Source organism: Pimephales promelas, chromosome 19, assembly GCF_988280905.1.
Source record: "Pimephales promelas chromosome 19, fPimPro1.hap1.1, whole genome shotgun sequence".
NCBI classification, from domain to species: Eukaryota; Metazoa; Chordata; class Actinopteri; order Cypriniformes; family Leuciscidae; genus Pimephales; species Pimephales promelas.
In genome coordinates, this window is record NC_142787.1 from 11,338,180 (window position 1) to 11,358,054 (window position 19,875).

General features: G+C 38.1%; 1 protein-coding gene across 2 annotated transcripts; it reads right to left on the reverse strand.

Annotated features, from left to right (window-relative positions):
• Positions 1-687: 687 nt before the first annotated feature.
• Positions 688-19,767, reverse strand: LOC120473975 (uncharacterized). 2 transcript variants are annotated; one of them, XM_089123878.1, is made up of 4 exons: positions 18,897-19,767; positions 18,298-18,414; positions 5,437-5,556; positions 688-5,281 (listed from the first exon to the last, which is right to left on the reverse strand). In XM_089123878.1, exons 2-4 carry the CDS (start codon positions 18,353-18,355, stop codon positions 4,707-4,709), a joined length of 753 nt encoding a protein of 250 aa, XP_088980004.1. In that variant the 5' UTR covers positions 18,356-18,414; positions 18,897-19,767; the 3' UTR covers positions 688-4,706. The 2 variants fall into 2 exon arrangements, with proteins under 2 accessions (XP_088980004.1, XP_088980003.1); XM_089123877.1 differs by having other exon boundaries at positions 18,298-18,417.
• Between the last annotated feature and the right edge of the window lie 108 nt (positions 19,768-19,875).

Sequence of the window (19,875 nt, forward strand, 5' to 3'; positions counted from 1 at the left end):
GGGCACCACACTATTTTGTCTCTGCTTCTTCTCTGCTCAAATGTTTTGCTCAAATAGTCGTTTGGAATCAATTCCATGTTTTTTTTAATCATCATTTAAACACAATATATGAAACATCAAACTTCAACAAATTCATGAAAAAACTTCTAGTTTAAAGGGCACCTATTATGCCCGTTTTTACAAGATGTAATATTGGTCTTGGGTGTCCCCAGAATGTATTTGTGAAGTTTCAGCTCAAAATACCCCAGAGTTAATTTATTATAACCATTTGAAAATGTCATTTTTGGCACCTGTTTGAAAATGACCTGTTTTGGTGCATACGACCTTAAATGCAAATGAGCCGCATATTCCCGCATAAAGTTTGCTACGAACAAGCGAAATTACATTTATGCGAGGGACCTGTTGCGTCATGTTTACTTTTCATACAGGTGCTTCTGTGGCAAATGTGAGAAGATGGTTAACTTACAGAACAAGAACATATATGCAGTTTTTAATATAATATTTTTAAATATGTATATTTATAAACGTGTGTTTACACACTATACAAACAAGGTTTAATTAATATACACAGACATCCTACGATGACGACGACAACAGCTTTAGACGCATTTGTTGTTCAATTGGCTGACATCGACTGAAATAACTATTTGACTATGACCAGAAATAAGCTCTACATTTCGAGCACTGTTAAACTATCAATCCTTTAATTCAGTTCAGAGAGAAGTGAATGAATCAATGAATGAGTCATTGATTCATAAAACGTGTGAATGTGGGCAAATTACAGACAAAGGCAAGTCAAGTTTATTTATATAGCACATTTCATACACAATCGTAAATCAAAGTGCTTTACATTAAAGAAATGAAAATAATCAAAACAAATAAGAAACAGTTTAGAATGAAAAAATAAAATAAAGTACAGTAAAAACAGTCGGACGAACAGTGGCACCGTGCTCATTGAGTAAGTGCATTGCTAAACATAAGTGTTTTGAGTCAGGATTTGACTGTGACTACTGAAGGAGCACACCTGATCTCTTCTGGAAGCTGGTTCCAGCTGCGGCTGGCATAGTAGTTAAAAGCCGACTGTCTATGCTAATACCGAGTTCAGACTGCACGATTTTAGCCATGATTTTGGCTCGCCAACAGGTTGAGAAAATTGCTGACAAATGCCAAAAAATAAATAAAAATCACAGACAAATCGGCGCTCGTTCACACGAGTGACAATCACGCAGTGTGAATTAACAAAGACGCAATCTGATCTTAGCCATGATTTTGGCTCATCAACAGGTTGAGAAAATTGCTGACAAATGCCCAAAATCACAGACAAATCGGCGCTCGTTCACACGAGTGACAATGACGCAGTGTGAATGAGCAAAGATGCGATCTGAGAGAATCAAGATATTTGGCATGCTAAATATCTGGACCTGTCAGTGATTCAAAATCCTGCTGTGTGTTCTGACTGAAAACTACATCTGTGATTACCGACAGCCAATGAGAGATCAAGATACAGAGCAGCAGGGAGTTCGGGGAAGAGTTATAGTTCACATATCAACATGCATGACAGAAAAAGGCTTCTTCTCTTTCTATTTGGACCCAAGAAATGGAAGAAAAGTTGAAGAAATGGAAGAAATTTTCGCAGGAGCTCCCGTGTTTGTTTGTTTCATCTGAGTTGTACCACAACACAACCAGGTCGAAAAAGAAAAAAGTTTCACGTGAGAACTCCGGCGGTCTTGGACGTGTGGTGTCGCGTTGTTTCCTTGTCACATCTCACGTGTTTGTTATTTGTTGTCTCAGCACGCAGCGTGCTAGACAAAGTTGTCGCCAATTTTTCCTATTGTAAAGTAATTTCCTATTGTAAAGTGTGAAACCTTCTGTCGCCGATCCATTGTGCAGTGTGAACACAGCAGCGACTGAATGCTGACCAAGACATTCATGCAGTGTGAAAACAACGACACGACTACTTTGAAAATCATGCAGTCTGAACTTGCCATTAGAGTGAATCCTTGGTATTTATAGCTGATGTGATCCTAATGATCTGAGTGATCTATTAAATGTTTAGATTCAGTGAGCATGTTTGCAATAGTTTGAGGTCCTAGCCCATTGAATGATTTATATACCAGTAATAATACTTTAAAATCAATCCTAAATGTAACTGGGAGCCAGTGTAAAGACCTGAGGACTGGTGTGATGTGTTCATATCTTCTGGTTCTGCTTAACGTTCTGTATTAGCTGCAACTGTCCTATGGTCTTTTTAGGAAGGCCAGTGAGGAGTCCATTACAATAATCCACCCAGCTGGTGATGAAAGCTTCTCGAAGTCTTGACTGGAAACAAAGCATCCAATTCTTGCAATATTTTTCAGATGATAGTATGCTGATTTAATTATTGATTTGACATGACTACTGAAACTAAGGTCTGACTCTAGAAACACACCAAGATTCTGGACTTGATTTTTAGTTGTTAGACCCCTAGCGTCAAGGTATGCATTCACCTTGAGAACTTCATCTTTGTTTCCAAACGCAATGACTACACCTCAGGCCTCCAGACCCACAACACCACAGTGTCCTGTCAGCCTGTCACCCTCACCTCAACCCACCCCTCCATCGTCTCTGCGGTCCATCTGCCCGGAAGCTCCGCTGGGCTCGCTCGACACTTGACACTGAACCCCTTGGGCACCCCTGGACTTCTCCCTTCCTCTGACCTTCTTGATGGCCTCCCTCACCACATCTTCACCCCAGTCTAGAGGTCTTCACGGGTCCAAAAAATCATGCCCGACCCGAAAGAGACCCGTATAATGTGCTACACCGAACCGACCCGTCGTTCATTTCAAAAGTTGGACCCGGACCCGTGCAGACCCGAGAAATTACATAAATGTACTGCCCGGACCCGACCTGGACCCGTCTATTATTTGAAAACTGGACCCGAACCCGGCAGGATGACACAAACCCGACTGGACCCGATTGTCACATATTATTTCACACGAGTTGCGAAAAATTAAACGTTTTGTCTTACCTAATTTTAGTAGCCGTCGTCTCACTTCCTTGTTACGTTAACGTTACCTGACTGACTGATGCACAATTCACCGACAAGAAAGATCTATCCATGTTATAAATAGTATGCCCATAAATAGTCAGTGAAACTTTTTTATCGATTGTGAAATCATGTTAAACACAGAGAAGAAATTTAAGTAAAGAAGTAACTTCACTCAATATGAAGTAGAAGTTATCGTTGGCGAGGTGGAAAAGAGGAGAAAAATGTTGTTTGGAGGGCACAGTGTGGGCATTAATGCCAAAAAGGCACTTGAGTGGCAAAAGGTTGCAGACGCCGTAAATGCCGTAGCCTCACAACCTCGGACTATGGCCGAAATAAAAAAGAAATGGTCGGACATCAAAGTCGAGGCAAACTAGCGTCTAGTCATTAATTCATTTAGAGAGGTGGCCAAGGTGTTGTGTGAAATCAAGACTGTCCTAACTGAAATAAACTGCACAATAAGGGAATTCTTGGATAAATAATATATTTTTTCCACACCTTTTGCTGTGAAGATGACGCGTTCACTCCGAATCCTTCCATTTAATCTTCTAAGAGCGCAATATCCATTGTGCGTCATTATACGCATTGTGATGGGGCATTTTATTTCCATCCATTTAATTCTGCATCTGACTACGGATGTCGGTTATAATCTACTTGGAAATGGGAAATAGTTCAGCACAAATGTAATTTCTTGCAGCTTTCTGAATGGTTGAGACATACGTCATATGTTATTTTATCAAAAATAAAACAAACTAAAGGCATATGCATGAATACCATGATTCTGTAGCTGATAAAGACATCTTTTACTATGAAAACAACTTTCCCCAGTGGACAAATAATACATCAATTTATCTATCTATCGATCTATATATCTCCCTAATTATCCATCTATCTGACTGACTATCTAATTGCTATATATGCTCCGCCAGATGGACATATTGGCGAGAATATCAGTTTTGTACATTATTTCGTTCTGTTTACCATCTTATTTATGAGGATGAATTGTATAACATGCCAATATTATTGCAGAACATATTTCACTTTCTTTTTGGAAATAGACCTGTGTTAATTTGCATTTCTGTTTCAGATCGATCAAACGTGTGTTCGTGTAAGCTGTTAATTGTAAGACTTGCTTTGTGAAGTCTTCGTGTTATTTATGAGAGGCAGTATTGCCATTTATTTTACACAACCGTCAACAGTTTCACACACTTTCACGTGTTTTTCCAACTGCCGACGGTGTCGCCATTTCTCATTTCACCCGTTTTTGTGCGTACGCCTGGGTCAGAGCTTGCGTAAAGGACCGCACATTTTACCGTCAAGTTTGCTTTTTATAAATGCCAATTATTGCATAGAGAGCGGCGTACGACTTCTTTTGTGCGTACGCAACAATTATAAACGAGGCCCCAGGTCTTTACACTGGCTCCCAGTTACATTTAGAATTAATTTTAAAGTATTATTACTGGTATATATCATTGAATGGGCTAGGACCTCAATGTATTGCAGACATGCTCACTGAATCTAAACCTAACAGATCAATCAGATCACATCAGCTAGAAATACCAAGGGTTCACTCTAAGCATGGGATGTCCGCTTTTATTTATTATGCTGGAACAGCTTCCAGAAGAGGTCTGATGCGCTCCTACAGTTGTCACATTCAAATCCAGACTCAAAACACATCTGTTTAGCTATGCATTAAATGAATTCTCTGGTGTCGTTTTAAAGAACTGGACAAAGTGTAGCTCTTCCCACAGTCAAGGCACACATAAGGTCGCACACCAGTATGAAGACGCTCATGCACTTTTAAAGACTGCAGTCGTAAAAAACTCTTTTCACAAAAAGAACAAAAGTGAGGCTTCACACCAGAATGAACTTTAAGGTGTACTTTTAGGTTTGATTCCATAACAAATGTTTTATCACACTGATCACAGCTGAATGATCTCACTCCAGAGTGACGGCGCAGATGCTCTGTGAGAGAGCCTTTCAGATTGAAACTCTTTCCACACTGAGTGCATGTAAAAGGCTTTTCTCCAGTGTGAATTCTCATGTGTCTCTCAAGGTCTGATTTTTGTGTGCAGGTCTTTCCACATTCAGAGCAAGTGAAAGATACTCTGACTCCCTTTAACCTTGACGTTTTTTTAGCTTGTTTTTGTTTGAAACACTTTTCGGTCTGTTGAATGACTGTGTTTCCATCTTCATTTTTAAAAAGCTGATGTTTTTGAAACTGATGTTGTTTATCTTCATTCACTTCCATCGGGTCTAAATGCAAATAAAGAAGAAATGAGAACAACAATTGAGATAACAATTGAGATACACTAAACTAGGTGAATAGACATTAACACATTTTTTTCCTTTTCAGTTTTCCTCTTAATGTTTCTCATCAGTCATTAAAGAGAATGAAGGAAAACACCAACCTATTTGTTCCTCTGTATCTTCATCTTTTATTCTGCAGGGTTCTTCCTTAATCTCCATCTTTACAGTAGTATGTCTGTATTTTCTCCTGGAGTAATTCCCCCTGCTTGCTTCTTCTTCTCCTGTGGGAAGATGGGAATATTCCCCAGCATTTAAACTCTCATGAACAGCTGTGGGAGCTTCACTGACTGAAGGAGTGAATTGTGGTCGTTGTTGCTCATTTAGCAGATTATCATCACACTTACAATCATCAAAATGTCATTTAGAAACAATTCCACAAACTGACTTTGTCTGAGAAAACAGGACAAAATATATAAAACAAATATAATTATAAATATAAATATCATCTGTTAAGTTTAAATTAAAAAATAAAAAATAGCAAAATATACACATTTAAATCCACAAGCATACATAATGCAAACCAATGACAGAATGTGACTGTTTCAATGGATCGTCAATCTTGACAATTAATTGTAACTAGTTTCCATATAGTTCATATTGTAACGTAGTTTAATAAAAAAAATACACTGCTCAAAAAAAATAAAGGGAACACTTAAACAACATAATGAAACTCCAAGTCAATCACACTTCTGTGAAATCAAACTGTCCACCTCAAACTGTCCAAATGGTCAAACAGTGTGCATGGGGTACATGCAACTCTGACACTAGGTTCCTGAGTGGCTAGGCGACGGTGTGTATTTTTTTACCCTTTCCCAAGCCACATCTCAACTGTGATAAGTGTCTGCTCTGGACAAAGTTATGTGGTAGCTAGACCACAACACCAACTAAACGCGGATAAATTAAACAAGGATGCCTACATCTGATCTAAGTTAAGTCAACAACGTATTTGATCGTTATCTTTAAAATCTCTAACGTAATGTAAGTCTAACGTTAGATGTACATTCGAAAACATTAACGTTAGCTTCTAGCTGCGTTGTACATCATGTCAATTAGCTTCATTAACGTATATCTGTCAATTACCGAGATAACAAATGTTAACTGTAGCACCAAACGGTGATGGCAACGATATGTGGGTTATCATGTTTACACTGTGAGCTGAAGCTTTTCATCGACCTTCTTAACAATAAAATTATTAACATAACCCTCCAATGCATAATTAATGCCCTTTAGGTGACTTCAAGATATATAATTTTTCTGTCTCCAAAAATCACCAATTGGCTCCTGTGAAATGTCTCCTACTGTGACAGCTGCCATAGCGCCTGTGCCGTGTTTGTCCGAGTGAGTGGAGGGGGCATGGCTTAGCCATAGGTCAATTAGCCAGACACCCCCAATAAAGGAGTGGTTCTGCAGGTGGTGACCACAGATCACTTCTCAGTTCCTATGCTTCCTGGCTGATGTTTTGGTCACTTTTGAATGCTGGCGGTGCTTTCACTCTAGTGGTAACTCTGAGACGGAGTCTACAACTCACACAAGTGGCTCAGGTCAGTCCCTCCAGAAAAACGCGATTATGCGATCACTGAATTCAATGCAAAATCAGCCAAAGTCTGCATACTTATGCGGGCCGCATTTTTTTCAAATACGCCGCACTTTTCGCCGCATGAATTGCCGATTTCCGTGCAAAATATGCGGGGTTTGCATGATTTCATAATCCTCGCATTTTCGTTGCAAAAAAAGTCACATATATCTTAGCAGAAAGTTGAAAAATGTTGCGTTTGCTTCACACAAGAGCAGCTGGGAGCAGTTTGACCTCTCCCCAAATTCCATCTGTTGATTTATCACAATATCAAACTATTAACATGCCTCTGAACATTTTGTTTATTTAGGAAACTTCAGGCAACCTTTTTTCTTATTAGACGATTGGGTGAAACTCTTACTACATGAAGAGCACTGGTGCGGCTTCTCTCCAGTATGAATTCTCTCATGTTCTTTTAAGTAATCTGACCGAGCAAAACACTTTTCACAGTGTGAGCACTTGTTCGGTTTCTCTCCAGTATGAACTCTCTGGTGTTTTTTTAAGTGGCTGGATGAAGTGAAGCTTTTACCACAGTCAGAGCACACATAAGCTCTCACACCAGTATGAATACTCTCATGATCTTTTAAATACTTAAGTAATGAAAAACTCATTCCACAAAAAGTGCAAATGTGAGGCTTCAAACCAGAACGAACTTTAAAGTGTGAATTTAAGCTTGATTAAAGGGGTCATGAACTGGCATTTTAAATTTTATTATATTGTTGTCTGAGGTCAACTTATAACGTTCGCTTGGTTTTTGCATTCAAAAACATCAAAATGAACAAGTAATAGGCTATTTTGTACCCTGGTTGTGAGCCTACCTAAAAAACAGTCGGTTTTTATGGGCGTGTCGCACTGAAGACTTGGAAGTAAACACCCACTGCTGCGAGTGGAGAACAGTTTTGCATATTATAATGAGTTTAACTCACCCGACGGTGCACATGGGGGAAAAAGTCCAATGTTGTAAAATGGCAACCGGATTCGCCCATGCATGTTCGACCCAGAGTCCGTGTGTTGCACAATATTCCTGTCAGATCCAATATAGATCCAATATCCGTTCTTTACTCTTAATCGGTCTGCAAATCCAGTCTTTTTGACAAAACAATCCTCAGTGAAATGAAGCGAACAGACGACGATGTTTTACCCTCATCAGCGGGAACATCATTAAAAATAAAGTTTAACCATGAAGTCCTATTGGAATCCAGAGGAAGCTTATACAGCGACTGTCTTGCACAACCAGGCACTGCACAATATTCTGTATTGCTCGGTAGCGATCCAGTTTGTCATCACGAGGTAAGCATGTACATGTATGTTATTTAGCTATGTGTGTAATGCACGAATCGGTGGGCGGGGCTAAACCTGCCGTGGTGAAGCAGGCGTTGATCATCTTCTGTGGGGGTGGTGTTTTATCCTCTTTGTCGTCATAGTTCCCCACTTTTAAAAACGAGTCGTTTTTAGAGGCTGTGTCAATAAAAGCTTTTATTGGACTAACAAGGACGTTTTCAGTTCTGAAACTTACAGGATATTCTTATTATATGATGACCTCTTAGATGTCAAAAGCTCAAGGAAAATTTGATTTCTCAGTTCATCACCCCCCCAAAAAACAAATGCTTTATCACAATGATCACAGCTGAACGACTTCACTCCAGAGTGTCGATGCAGATGATCTTAAAGAGTACTTCTATATGTGAAACTCTTTCCACACTGAGCGCGTGTAAATGGTTTTTCTCCAGTGTGAATTCTCATGTGTCTATTAAGTTCTGATTTATCTGTGAAACTCTTTCCACACTCTGAGCAGTTGAAAGATCCTTTGACTCCAGTTTTTCCAGAACTTTTCTGTATTAAATTATTTTCAGACTGAAATGTTTCCATCTTTATTTGTGAAATGAGGTCTTCGAAACTCATGTTTCAAAACATTCACATCCATAGGATCTAAAATTAAATTCCCATAATTTAATTTTTTTGGGTGAACTAACCCTTTAAGAAAACACTTATTTTACCTGGATACTCTCGATAAGTCGATCCCTGAAGGCCGTTCATACAGTTCAGAAGTTCGATGAACTTCATACAGTTCAGCTCACTTAGCACGTCGTTCGTGGTTTGAATTGTCGTGACTGTTTTCCAAGATGGCTCCTGTCTGTATACATGAAGTGGACTGTCTTTATAAAGTATCTTCTTATTAAACGGTCTGTACACTTACAAAGTTCTCAATGCTTCGTTTTGCATGTATGGACCCTCATTATGTTACTGTGTTAGTGTGGGGCTATTTTGAGCCTTGTTAGTGGTATAAACTAGTGATTTTTTTTCCTTAGTTAATGCCCCCATTACTAGCATTATATGCTAAACAGTTTTTAGAGATAAAACTCTTTACATTCGATTATCATGAAAACAAATCTCAGAGAACAGTTCACTAGGTACCGATGTTTTATTAGACCAAAAGTTCATTTTGCGCCGGAGTTCACCTTTAAGGCAGCAGCAGACTTTGCTGAAGTAGCAATAAATTACTACAGAAGTTGCAAAACACCTCAATATAATAAAGCCCTGTGATTTCTGCAATGCAGAAAGCACGGATGGAATCACAGAATCCAGTAATAAAAACTTAATTTACTGTATAAAGTGGAATGTCACTGAATTCGTAAAATATTTGATGAATTAATAAAAAGCAGACAGTACAAATCAAATCGAATTTCAAACCGCAAAAAGACTATTTAAATATGAATCGTGCGTGTCTCTAAACGAATGGCGCAGACGAGTGATTTCATTTACTACACAAACACACTCTGTTTTCAGCCTCAGCCGCATCATTATATGAAGACATGAATAAACCTCATCTCCAGAGCCACTTGGTCACTTCATGACCTTTTTAATGCTTTATCTGAGAAACATTATCATCACATCATTAACACACAGAAACTCAAAAGATCTACACTGCAACTCGTCAAAATAAAAGTTTGGTTTTATATTAAGCCCAAAAAAAATGTATTTATTAAACTGTAAATAAATTAAATAAGTTTGATGATTTCAATTAATTAGAAATGATTTTTGATTACTAAAATTTAATTTAACCATTGAAATAGAGTCTTTAGGTGTTACAGAATGATTCTGGGTGCTCCCTACACTTTTTAAGTTAATAATAATAATAATATTATTATTATTAACAGTTCTCAGATTTAAGAATATGTTTAAAATAATTTAAAGAAAGTAATTCAAAACACTTTGTTATTCGTACATTGGACATTAACTTACATTTTTTACACCAGACATAGACTATATCGGCTCAAAATATCGGTTATCTGTCTACTTGATCTGTGATTTTCAGGGCCGGCGCAATACCGATTATTACAAATTGGTTGACCCCTAGTTCACAATAGCGCTTTAAGTGCGTGATCCATGTTCTACACCATCCTGCAATTTCTGCTGGTTTCAGAACACACAACAATTTGGATATTACCTGCTATTCAATTTCACTGAAATATATGCCTAATTGTTTGACGTAACGAAAACAAATTCCAGCGCATTGCCATTGCGTCTTACCTGATGACTTGAAAGCTGAGCACAGGCATTTCACTCACGTTGGATAGGTTATGCGTCAATATCACATTTACATAATCTATTCGCGCTTGTCTGACTACCAAATTAAAATATTAAACAGAACTTAAAATAACTTTATTAACCAGTTAATGGCAATTTAAATAATACCCAGGGGGCAAAACACCTGTTTTTTAGGAAATCAGACATGGGCTGCTGTAAAAGGTTGTCATATAAAAATGAAATCTACGATGTCTGAGGATCACAACCTGGGTGGACAACCCGGTGAACAAGCTGCTGGAAACTTGTAATTAGGGTCAAAACAATGCTACCTCAAATTCTGCTTTAACTCCCCGGAATCACCCAAACATGCTAAAACGGTTTGATTATATTCATGAATCCTGAGCCATATCTCCCTGATACTTTATGCTAGAAACAAACTGAGCATACCGTTCAAAAGAGTGGAAGATAAGCTTTCATCTGATGCATTGACTGTACATGTAATTAGAAAGTAAGAGTGAGCAATGCCTCTTAATTCATAGGTAGGCAAAAAAAAGAAAAAAAAAATATATAACATTCCATTTGTAATCGGTAACATTCTTTACCCTTTGTTGTTGTTAAAATAAACAAATTACCATGTGAAGTTAACTTTTACTAGATGAAATCATATTTTGATCATTTTCACTAACCATACAGTCCCTATGGTCCATAACAAATTTAGAGGGAATTCAATTTCAAGCCTATAATAGCCTGTCAATTCAAACTAGTTCCAAGAAAGAAGTTAACCATTAACTGATGTTTATGTATTTACAGTATATAGTTTGCATATTTATGCAATATATATATTATTTGTATTGCAATGTCTAGTATTTGTAATATTCTTTCACAAGTGGGATAGCTTTATTCTATCAAAAAAAAAAGGATTTGAGGATTTTGGGTTAGGCTGGTTACTGAGTGTGAGACAAAGGTACTGACAACTAAATGTTGAAATACTAAAACACACAGGAATCATGTGTGGAGTAGTTTTAAAAGTATTTAATGATTAAAACTGTTACATTAAGCAGCAATTTGTAAAAAAAATAATAATAATAATTAATGAAACAGATTACAATTCAGGGTGATACCTAATTTCTATAATAATGTTTATACAATTTGTTTTTGCTGTTTTCGGAGTCACTGCTGCTGTCGCTGCTCTCTAGTGTTTCAGGATGCTGAACAACTCAGCATGCAGCATGCAACCCCTGGCAATGGCATCCTATGTAGCATGGAATTGCCCTCTTTGCACAGGAGCAGTTCTTCTGACAACCTTTAACACAACCACATATATTACCATGGCCAATGACACAGGCCAGACAGGCTGTGTAGATGGAATTGGAACTTCAACTGCTTGGCCCTCATCCAGAAATCATCCAAAATTCCTGAAGGGGGAATTTCTGGCTTGGCAATATCTGCATTCTTGTCAATAATGGTTGCCAGAGCTGCCCGTTTAAGGTGGAAGAGAAATGCGTTTTCAGTCGGAGGAAGTAGCTTTAAGAGTGTTGATTTGTTGTTCAATAACTTGTATGCTCTCAGTGTCCCCAGATCAGAATCTTCAAAGTGATCAGCTGAAGATGTATACACATCTATGATGAGGCCTCGTGCCTGGTGAAGCAGGTCATCTGTTATGTCATCAGTTGTATTTTGACCAAACTCTTCAAGTGCAGGTATGTCCATTCTCATGCTGCTTTTGAACCAAGACTTCTTACCAGTGAAATAAGGATAACTAGTTGTATCTCTTCCACTAAGACTGTGGACAAATGGCATAGCACAGCATAGTGAAGGTCCCAGTGCTGCTACCATTTAATGAATGGGCAGATAGGCATTCTCTGTTGTTTTCACCCACAGCTCTGGGAGAGTACTGAGGTATGTTGAACCATAGTACAGGCACATGGCAATGATTTCTGTGTCATTGGCATGGATGACAACTCTGCCAACTCCTTCATTCTGGACACTGTAGAGGGTGTGGAGTATTATCCTTGTGTCTGCCTCCTTCTGTGTGGACTCAAGAGCAGGAACATCCCTGACAGAACCATCTGCAAGCACAACGGTCTTTGTCTCTTCTTTAAATCCACCACCCAGGTAGATACGAGTCAGGCCAATAGGAGGCTTGAGTTGTTCATGCTCACACCACCTCTCACAGAGGAATTGAAGGAGATTTGCTTTATTGGCTGATACAGAAAAAAACTCCTGTGGATCTGGAGCTGTGAACTGCTCACTAACTTCATATACTTTGGCATACTTTGGAAGGTCTCACTATGCTGTGCTATGCCATTTGTCCACAGTCTTAGTGGAAGAGATACAACTAGTTATCCTTATTTCACTGGTAAGAAGTCTTGGTTCAAAAGCAGCATGAGAATGGACATACCTGCACTTGAAGAGTTTGGTCAAAATACAACTGATGACATAACAGATTACCTGCTTCACCAGGCACGAGGCCTCATCATAGATGTGTATACATCTTCAGCTGATCACTTTGAAGATTCTGATCTGGGGACACTGAGAGCATACAAGTTATTGAACAACAAATCAACACTCTTAAAGCTACTTCCTCCGACTGAAAACGCATTTCTCTTCCACCTTAAACGGGCAGCTCTGGCAAGCATCATTGACAAGAATGCAGATATTGCCAAGCCAGAAATTCCCCCTTCAGGAATTTTGGATGATTTCTGGATGAGGGCCAAGCAGTTGAAGGCAATTCACATTTGGCTAAGCCACGCCCCTAGAATGTAGATTGACCAATCACAGCCCAGCCAAGAACCAGCTCCCACAGAGGTCCGACACTTTTTGACAGCGCTCCATTGACTTTCAACACAGGCGTCTCATATTTTTGGTCTCGGCAGGCTATTACCGTCGTAGTTTTATCCAAAATATGGTTAAACGTTGTGCCTCGGGCATTTGCAACACAGATACGCGTTTCCCAGAGAGGTTGGAGGGGGGTGTCCGTTTTTTCCCTTCCCAAAACAGAAGTAAAATCCTGACAGTGACAAGTCTCGTGTTTGGATTAAACTGTATGGACGTCCTCAGTCAGCTAAACCCCGCAAATATCAACAAGCACATCTTTTTTGCTTCTAACCTTACTGTGAGTGTGAAGTTATACTAGTTAGACCGTTTTATAATGTTTTAGGTTATGACTTCGGTTCTCATTGTTGATACGCTAGCACATGCTGCTAATAAATACAATGTTATACAGTACTCGTGTAGTCCGTTTGCTTTGTAATAACGATTATAGAAGTGAATAGAGACCTACCCAGCTTTGCATGAACAGTGTTGCTCCCTGATATTGTTATAGTCCCAGCCTCCGTCTCCATTAGTAGGAAATGCGATGGTTCATTTTTTTGACTGTGACCGGTAACGTTATGCTTTTGCCTCTATTTTGGATGCCTTGTTGTTTCTTGCGTTTCACCTGTGTGTCTTGAATATAGCCTCTGAACGCATATTGCAGCCCCTTTTGCCTACTTCTATCAGACACTTTATATGCTGCTTTATAAAAGTTTGATACCATTTCAGCAGGAACAGCTGTTACAGCATAAGCCATGCAGAGCGCAGATGAAGTTTGACGGATGTAGCAACAGTAACTAAGGGGGGCGGGGCTTAGCCAAAGGTGAATTCCATGCTACATAGGAAGCCATTGCCAGGGGTTGGCAACCAAATGTAGTAGGATACAGCATGCTGAAACACTAGAGAGCAGCGACAGCAGCAGTGACTCCGAAAACAGCTATACAACTTGTATAAACATTATTACAGAAATTAGTTATCACCCTGAATTGTAATCTGTTTGTCTATTTCATTAATTATTATTATTATTATTGTTTTTTTTTGTTTTTTTTGTTTTTTTTACAAATTGCTGCTTAATGTAACAGTTTTAATCATTAAATACTTTTAAAACTACTCCACACATGATTCCTGTGTGTTTTAGTATTTCAACATTTAGTTGTCAGTACCTTTGTCTCACACTCAGAAACCAGCCTAACCCAAAATCCTCAAATCCTTTTTTTTTTTGATAGAATAAAGCTATCCCACTTGTGAAAGAATATTACAAATACTAGACATTGCAATACAAATAATATATATATTGCATAAATATGCAAACTATATACTGTACATACATAAACATCAGTTAATGGTTAACTTCTTTCTTGGAACTAGTTTGAATTGACAGGCTATTATAGGCTTGAAATTGAATTCCCTCTAAATTTGTTATGGACCATAGGGACTGTATGGTTAGTGAAAATGATCAAAATATGATTTCATCTAGTAAAAGTTAACTTCACATGGTAATTTGTTTATTTTAACAACAACAAAAGGTAAAGAATGTTACCGATTACAAATGGAATGTTATATATTTTTTTTCTTTTTTTTTGCCTACCTATGAATTAAGAGGCATTGCTCACTCTTACTTTCTAATTACATGTACAGTCAATGCATCAGATGAAAGCTTATCTTCCACTCTTTTGAACGGTATGCTCAGTTTGTTTCTAGCATAAAGTATCAGGGAGATATGGCTCAGGATTCCTGAATATAATCAAACCGTTTTAGCATGTTTGGTTGATTCCGGGGAGTTAAAGCAGAATTTGAGGTAGCATTGTTTTGACCCTAATTACAAGTTTCCAGCAGCTTGTTCACCGGGTTGTCCACCCAGGTTGCGATCCTCAGACATCATAGATTTCATTTTTATATGACAACCTTTTACAGCAGCCCATGTCTGCTAAACCCCCTTTGCCCCCTGGGTATAAGCGTTTCGGTTCAGAACGATTACATTTGATTTTGTTTCTGGTTATATTCCTGTAAAAATTTCGTTTGTTTTCAGTTCATTCAATTTTGTTCATTTAACCGGTTTGGAGCCATGATTGCTGCTATATTTTAAACTTGAAAGTACAATGTTTACATTTCGAATTTTTTATAGCAATATTTTATATTGGGCCTGTAATCATTTGTTTTTTGAAAAGTGTTTAATATTTCATTAATTTCTTGTATTTCTACATTCTTAAACATTTGCCAATCAAACAAAAGTTCCAAATAAGACAAACTCAAACTCATTTTTGATTATAGACGCTTTCATCAGACGCGTTGCAATGGTGATGAGCTGGCCCAAAGTTAACTTCCGTTCTATTCGTTTATTAGTGTTTACTGGATAATATGGCATTGAATGCAGTGAAAGTTAAGGCAATGAGCAGGTTGGTGAGCTGTGGGGTGCAACCTGACCTTGGGAGCAAACGCAATTTTTAAAAAATAAAAATGTCAAGGTTTCCTATAAGGGAGACGGCGGAATTAAAAATAGCCTATGTTTATCTGAGTGATAACCGGTACAGTGTTTCCCATACATTTATTAGTGGCAGCCCACCACATTATCAGCGCTGACCGCCACATATTGATTTCCGTGTTTTTAACAATTTAAGATGGGAAAAGTTGTAATTGACTAACTTACAGAGTTGCGTGCAGCGCATATTCGCACGCTCTCACTCTTTCTCTCTCTCTCTCTCTCTCTCTCTCGCAAACACATTGATAGCGGACCAGTCTGTGTATTGAATGGTTAGTATCATAAACAGCGCTGCACAGATCCATCCAACATGCTGTCAATGTGGAGACCCACCTTAAAAAAAGGTTAGCAAGCATGTAAGTAGCCTAGCTAATAAGGAGCTATGTTAACCTGATCAAACCCCGCCGTCGCGCTCGCCACAGTTTTTTTTAACACTGCGGTAACTCAGACTCGTCGGTAGAAAAACATCTTGTCTCCAATTTTTGTTCAACGGGTCTGGTAGTGTCACATTTCAGTTTGGCCAGGTAACATTTATTTTCTTTGACTGGCAAGAATTACCAGCTACTAGGTTATTTACTTGTTCTGGATTGTCTCCGCAAGTCTGCCGGAAGTTAAGTTTGGGCCAAATTAATGCACATGCGCAGTACCGTTTGTTTATGTTGTCACTGCTGAAAGCGTCTATATACTTCAAAATGTAGAAAAGAAAATTGTCCTTCCCATGTGGTCAATATATAAACTATTAATTTATTGAATTTACAGAAAATGTACTATATTATGATATTGTTATTGGGATATGAAATGACTTATACCGTGATATGAGATTTTGGTTATATAGCCCAGCCCTACACTAAGTGAAAATAATATCATTGATGAGATTTAAATACAATTAATATTTGGCGGCCATGATTGCTTTGATTTTATTAAATGTAAGAATTTTGTTTTTTAAATTGTAAATCGTTGTTTAGTGATGTTGAATAAATTGATTTATAATTACATGATTTTCTCATGAATTAATGCAATTAATCACAATTAATCCCCAAATAAACAAAGATGAATTATTATTGCAGACAGGGGCATCTAAAACAAAAACAAAAAGAGGCCTTTAAAAGTATAAATTCTGTCACTCATCATTAACTCAGCACACACAGCAATAGAATTCTCACATTCTTTCGGGAATATATTTCTGCATCACATCTTGCTTTTTAAAACCACCATAAAATTAAAATTCTCGTTTTGACCTTTGATGGATGTAAACCTTTTGTGAGAAAATAGCATGGTCTTTGTCAGAAGTCACACTCGTGATAAACGATGTGCATTATGGTGTGCAGTATCAATGCTGGGGTATTCTGTTGTTGGAGAATTGTTTTTTCATTCTTTTTTTTTCAAACTGAACAATCCTTTACATGGCACTATCATTCATCACCGGCATCAATACAGCAAACCTATCTTTGCTGTTACTAACTTAACAGGATTTATTTACATTCCTACCGAAGGATACAGTAACTTGGTGAAATGTCCGCGAGCTTTAAGAGATGTATAATTTTTTAATTGTTCACTTAACATTATATGCGCTTATACCATAGACAAGATAGTTGACAATGCCCAACTATGAGGATAAGAAAGCAACGCGGGATCAGCACTCCAATTTACTGCAGTCAGCTGAGCTCATATATGGATCTATGTTCTGAATGGATGACAATTTCTCCAAAAAATGGTACCTGCCATATTTATCGAGTTTATTGCAGTAAGGCCTTTTCTCAGTTTTCTTGTGCTTCAGCAGTTTTGCGAGTTATTTACTTGTTATCTCTACTCTCATAATTTCTTCAATGCTCACACAGCATAGACAGTAAAAGAAATGGACACAGCGACCCCGTTGATTTTAATGGAGAGAGCTGAAGCTCAACATGGGCACTCACTTCCTGATTGCCAAGTGTTCTGCGCAGGCTCAAACTAAGCTTGACGACGTAGATGTCACGTGAGCAAACTGACTTATAGTAGCTGTGCCAAGAGAAATTTTAATCGTGCACAGAGGCGGCGAAGCGCGACCTGGAGCAACTTTTGGTAAGTATTCTGATTAGTTATTTTGTCATTATGCCATGGGCTGACTTTAGACAGTAAAAGATTGCCTGCGAGGCTGTGCGAGCTTCTCTTCCTGTCTATACGGTAATTCTCTACTGTGCGACGGACAGTCGAGTGGTTATGATGCAATTTTTAGCCTATTTTTACAAGAACGGCTTCTACGTGGCCATAACGTAACATAAGTAATGGAGCCTTTTATACATTGTTGCGTTTCTTTAGAAATAAAGTCTAAATAGAGTCTTTGGACGCCTCAGATGTAAAGTTATTCGCTGTCAAAGTGACGCCAAAATGAATGGGAGTCAATGGGATGCTAATAGCAGGTGATAGTACGCTACAATGGCGGCCCCCGGAGGCAGCTTCAGCTTCCGGCTGATGGATTACCCCCTTGGCTCACAGTAGATACCTCAAAAATGGCGCTGCGGTGACGTCACACACAACAAACCCACGTGTCTGACAAAGACTGATAAGAGAACGAAGGAAAACACCAACCTATTTGTTCCTCAATATCTTCCTCTTTTATTCTGCAGGGTTCTTCCTTAATCTCCATCTTTACAATAGTATGTTCGTAGTTTCTCCTGGAGTAATTCCTCCTGCTTGCTTCTTCTTCTCCTGTGGGAAGATGGGAATATTCCCCAGCATTTAAACTCTCATGAAGGCTGTGGGAGCTTCACTGACTGAAGGAGTGAATTGTGATCATTGTTGCTCATTTAGCAGATGATCATCACACTAAAAGTCACTCGAGATTATTCAGCTTTTACTGTTTTAATCAAACTGTTTAAAAACACTCAACTTCTCAAACCTTTTATGTTTATGTAATTTAGTTTAAATGCATCTCTTACATACATTAGATATAATTTACATGCATTTAAACTGTTTTGCATGTTTCATTTGTTCATTACATAAAATAAAAACACAACTCATAATAATCTTCACAAAATGTAATGTGAAAAAAACAACAACAGGAGTTTACGTTAACGAGCAACAACATCAGTCGGCTGATTTCGATTAATTTCTGAGTGATTCACCAAATGTCGAGTTGAGTCGTTTGGATTTAGATTTCTCCTCAATGATAAAGTAAATGTACTCACAGTCTGATAACAGCAGATTTAGAGCAGAATGAACGGCTGTGTTTCACTTCTCATGTTTATGTTCCCTTCCCTCCCCTCACTCACTTCTCTTCTTCTCCTAGACTCGGATGTGTGTCATTGCTTCGGTTGTTAGAGCGCCTCTACTGGCGGAAACCAATTTATATAAAACTATCTAACATTCAGATTAAATGTGCTATCTGTTATTTTGGCTGATATCATAAAACTCTTTTTATCTCGCCACATGTGTTTGATTTGGTTAATATAAAGATACAAATTTTAAACATTATTTTAGAAAAAAACATTTATTACACAATTTATTGGAAAGGCCTGGCCTATGTCTATGATAGCCCAGGCCAATATTTAAACTTGCAAATTTTTTTTTGATGCGGATGATTTGAAAACAAGCTTATAGGGCTGTTACCAGAACTAAACTGACCTGAGCCTGAAGTTTACATGCTTTCCTATTATTGATATGCCTGGAGTTAAAAAAAAATAAAATAAAATAAATTTATTGTTTACTTGATCTGTTCAAACCCTTCTATTAATGAACGGCATGAATTCACTAATGCTGCTGAGTTAATTTCAGCATGTGTTAAGGTTTAATGCTCATTTTTCTGCAGTTGTTTGTTGTGAGTTTGGATTTCAGTTCTCAAAAGATCTGATCCTGAATCAGCGTGACAAGAAAAACCTTGACATTGAATTCAGCTTTGAGCGTCCAGATCTGGATTCATCAGTAGAGACGGGTTACACATGCAGTAGGACTTTTAGGAATTGAAAATGGGAAAGAGTTTTTTATTTGCTAATAAAAATGAGTGTCATCATCAGTCCTCTTGCTGTGGCCAAACTCTGTAATGAAATCAACTGGATCATCAGTTACTGTAAAATATTAACAAAGGCAAGATGGATTTTAAAAGAAAAACAATGAGACTAAACTGGTTCAGCCACTTTCTCCATTTGCGTCACAGAAGCTGTTCGAAAT

Bases quoted from the DNA above. Each gene is read 5' to 3' on its own strand.
- LOC120473975 (XM_089123878.1), bottom strand. From the start codon at position 18,355: ATGGAGATTAAGGAAGAACCCTGCAGAATAAAAGAGGAAGATATTGAG. The intron at 5,557-18,297 runs GTTGGTGTTTTC...ATCTTCCCACAG, and splicing joins AGATATTGAGGAACAAATAG to GAGAAGAAGAAGCAAGCAGG. The intron at 5,282-5,436 runs GTTGGTGTTTTC...ATTTGCATTTAG, and splicing joins AGATACAGAGGAACAAATAG to ACCCGATGGAAGTGAATGAA.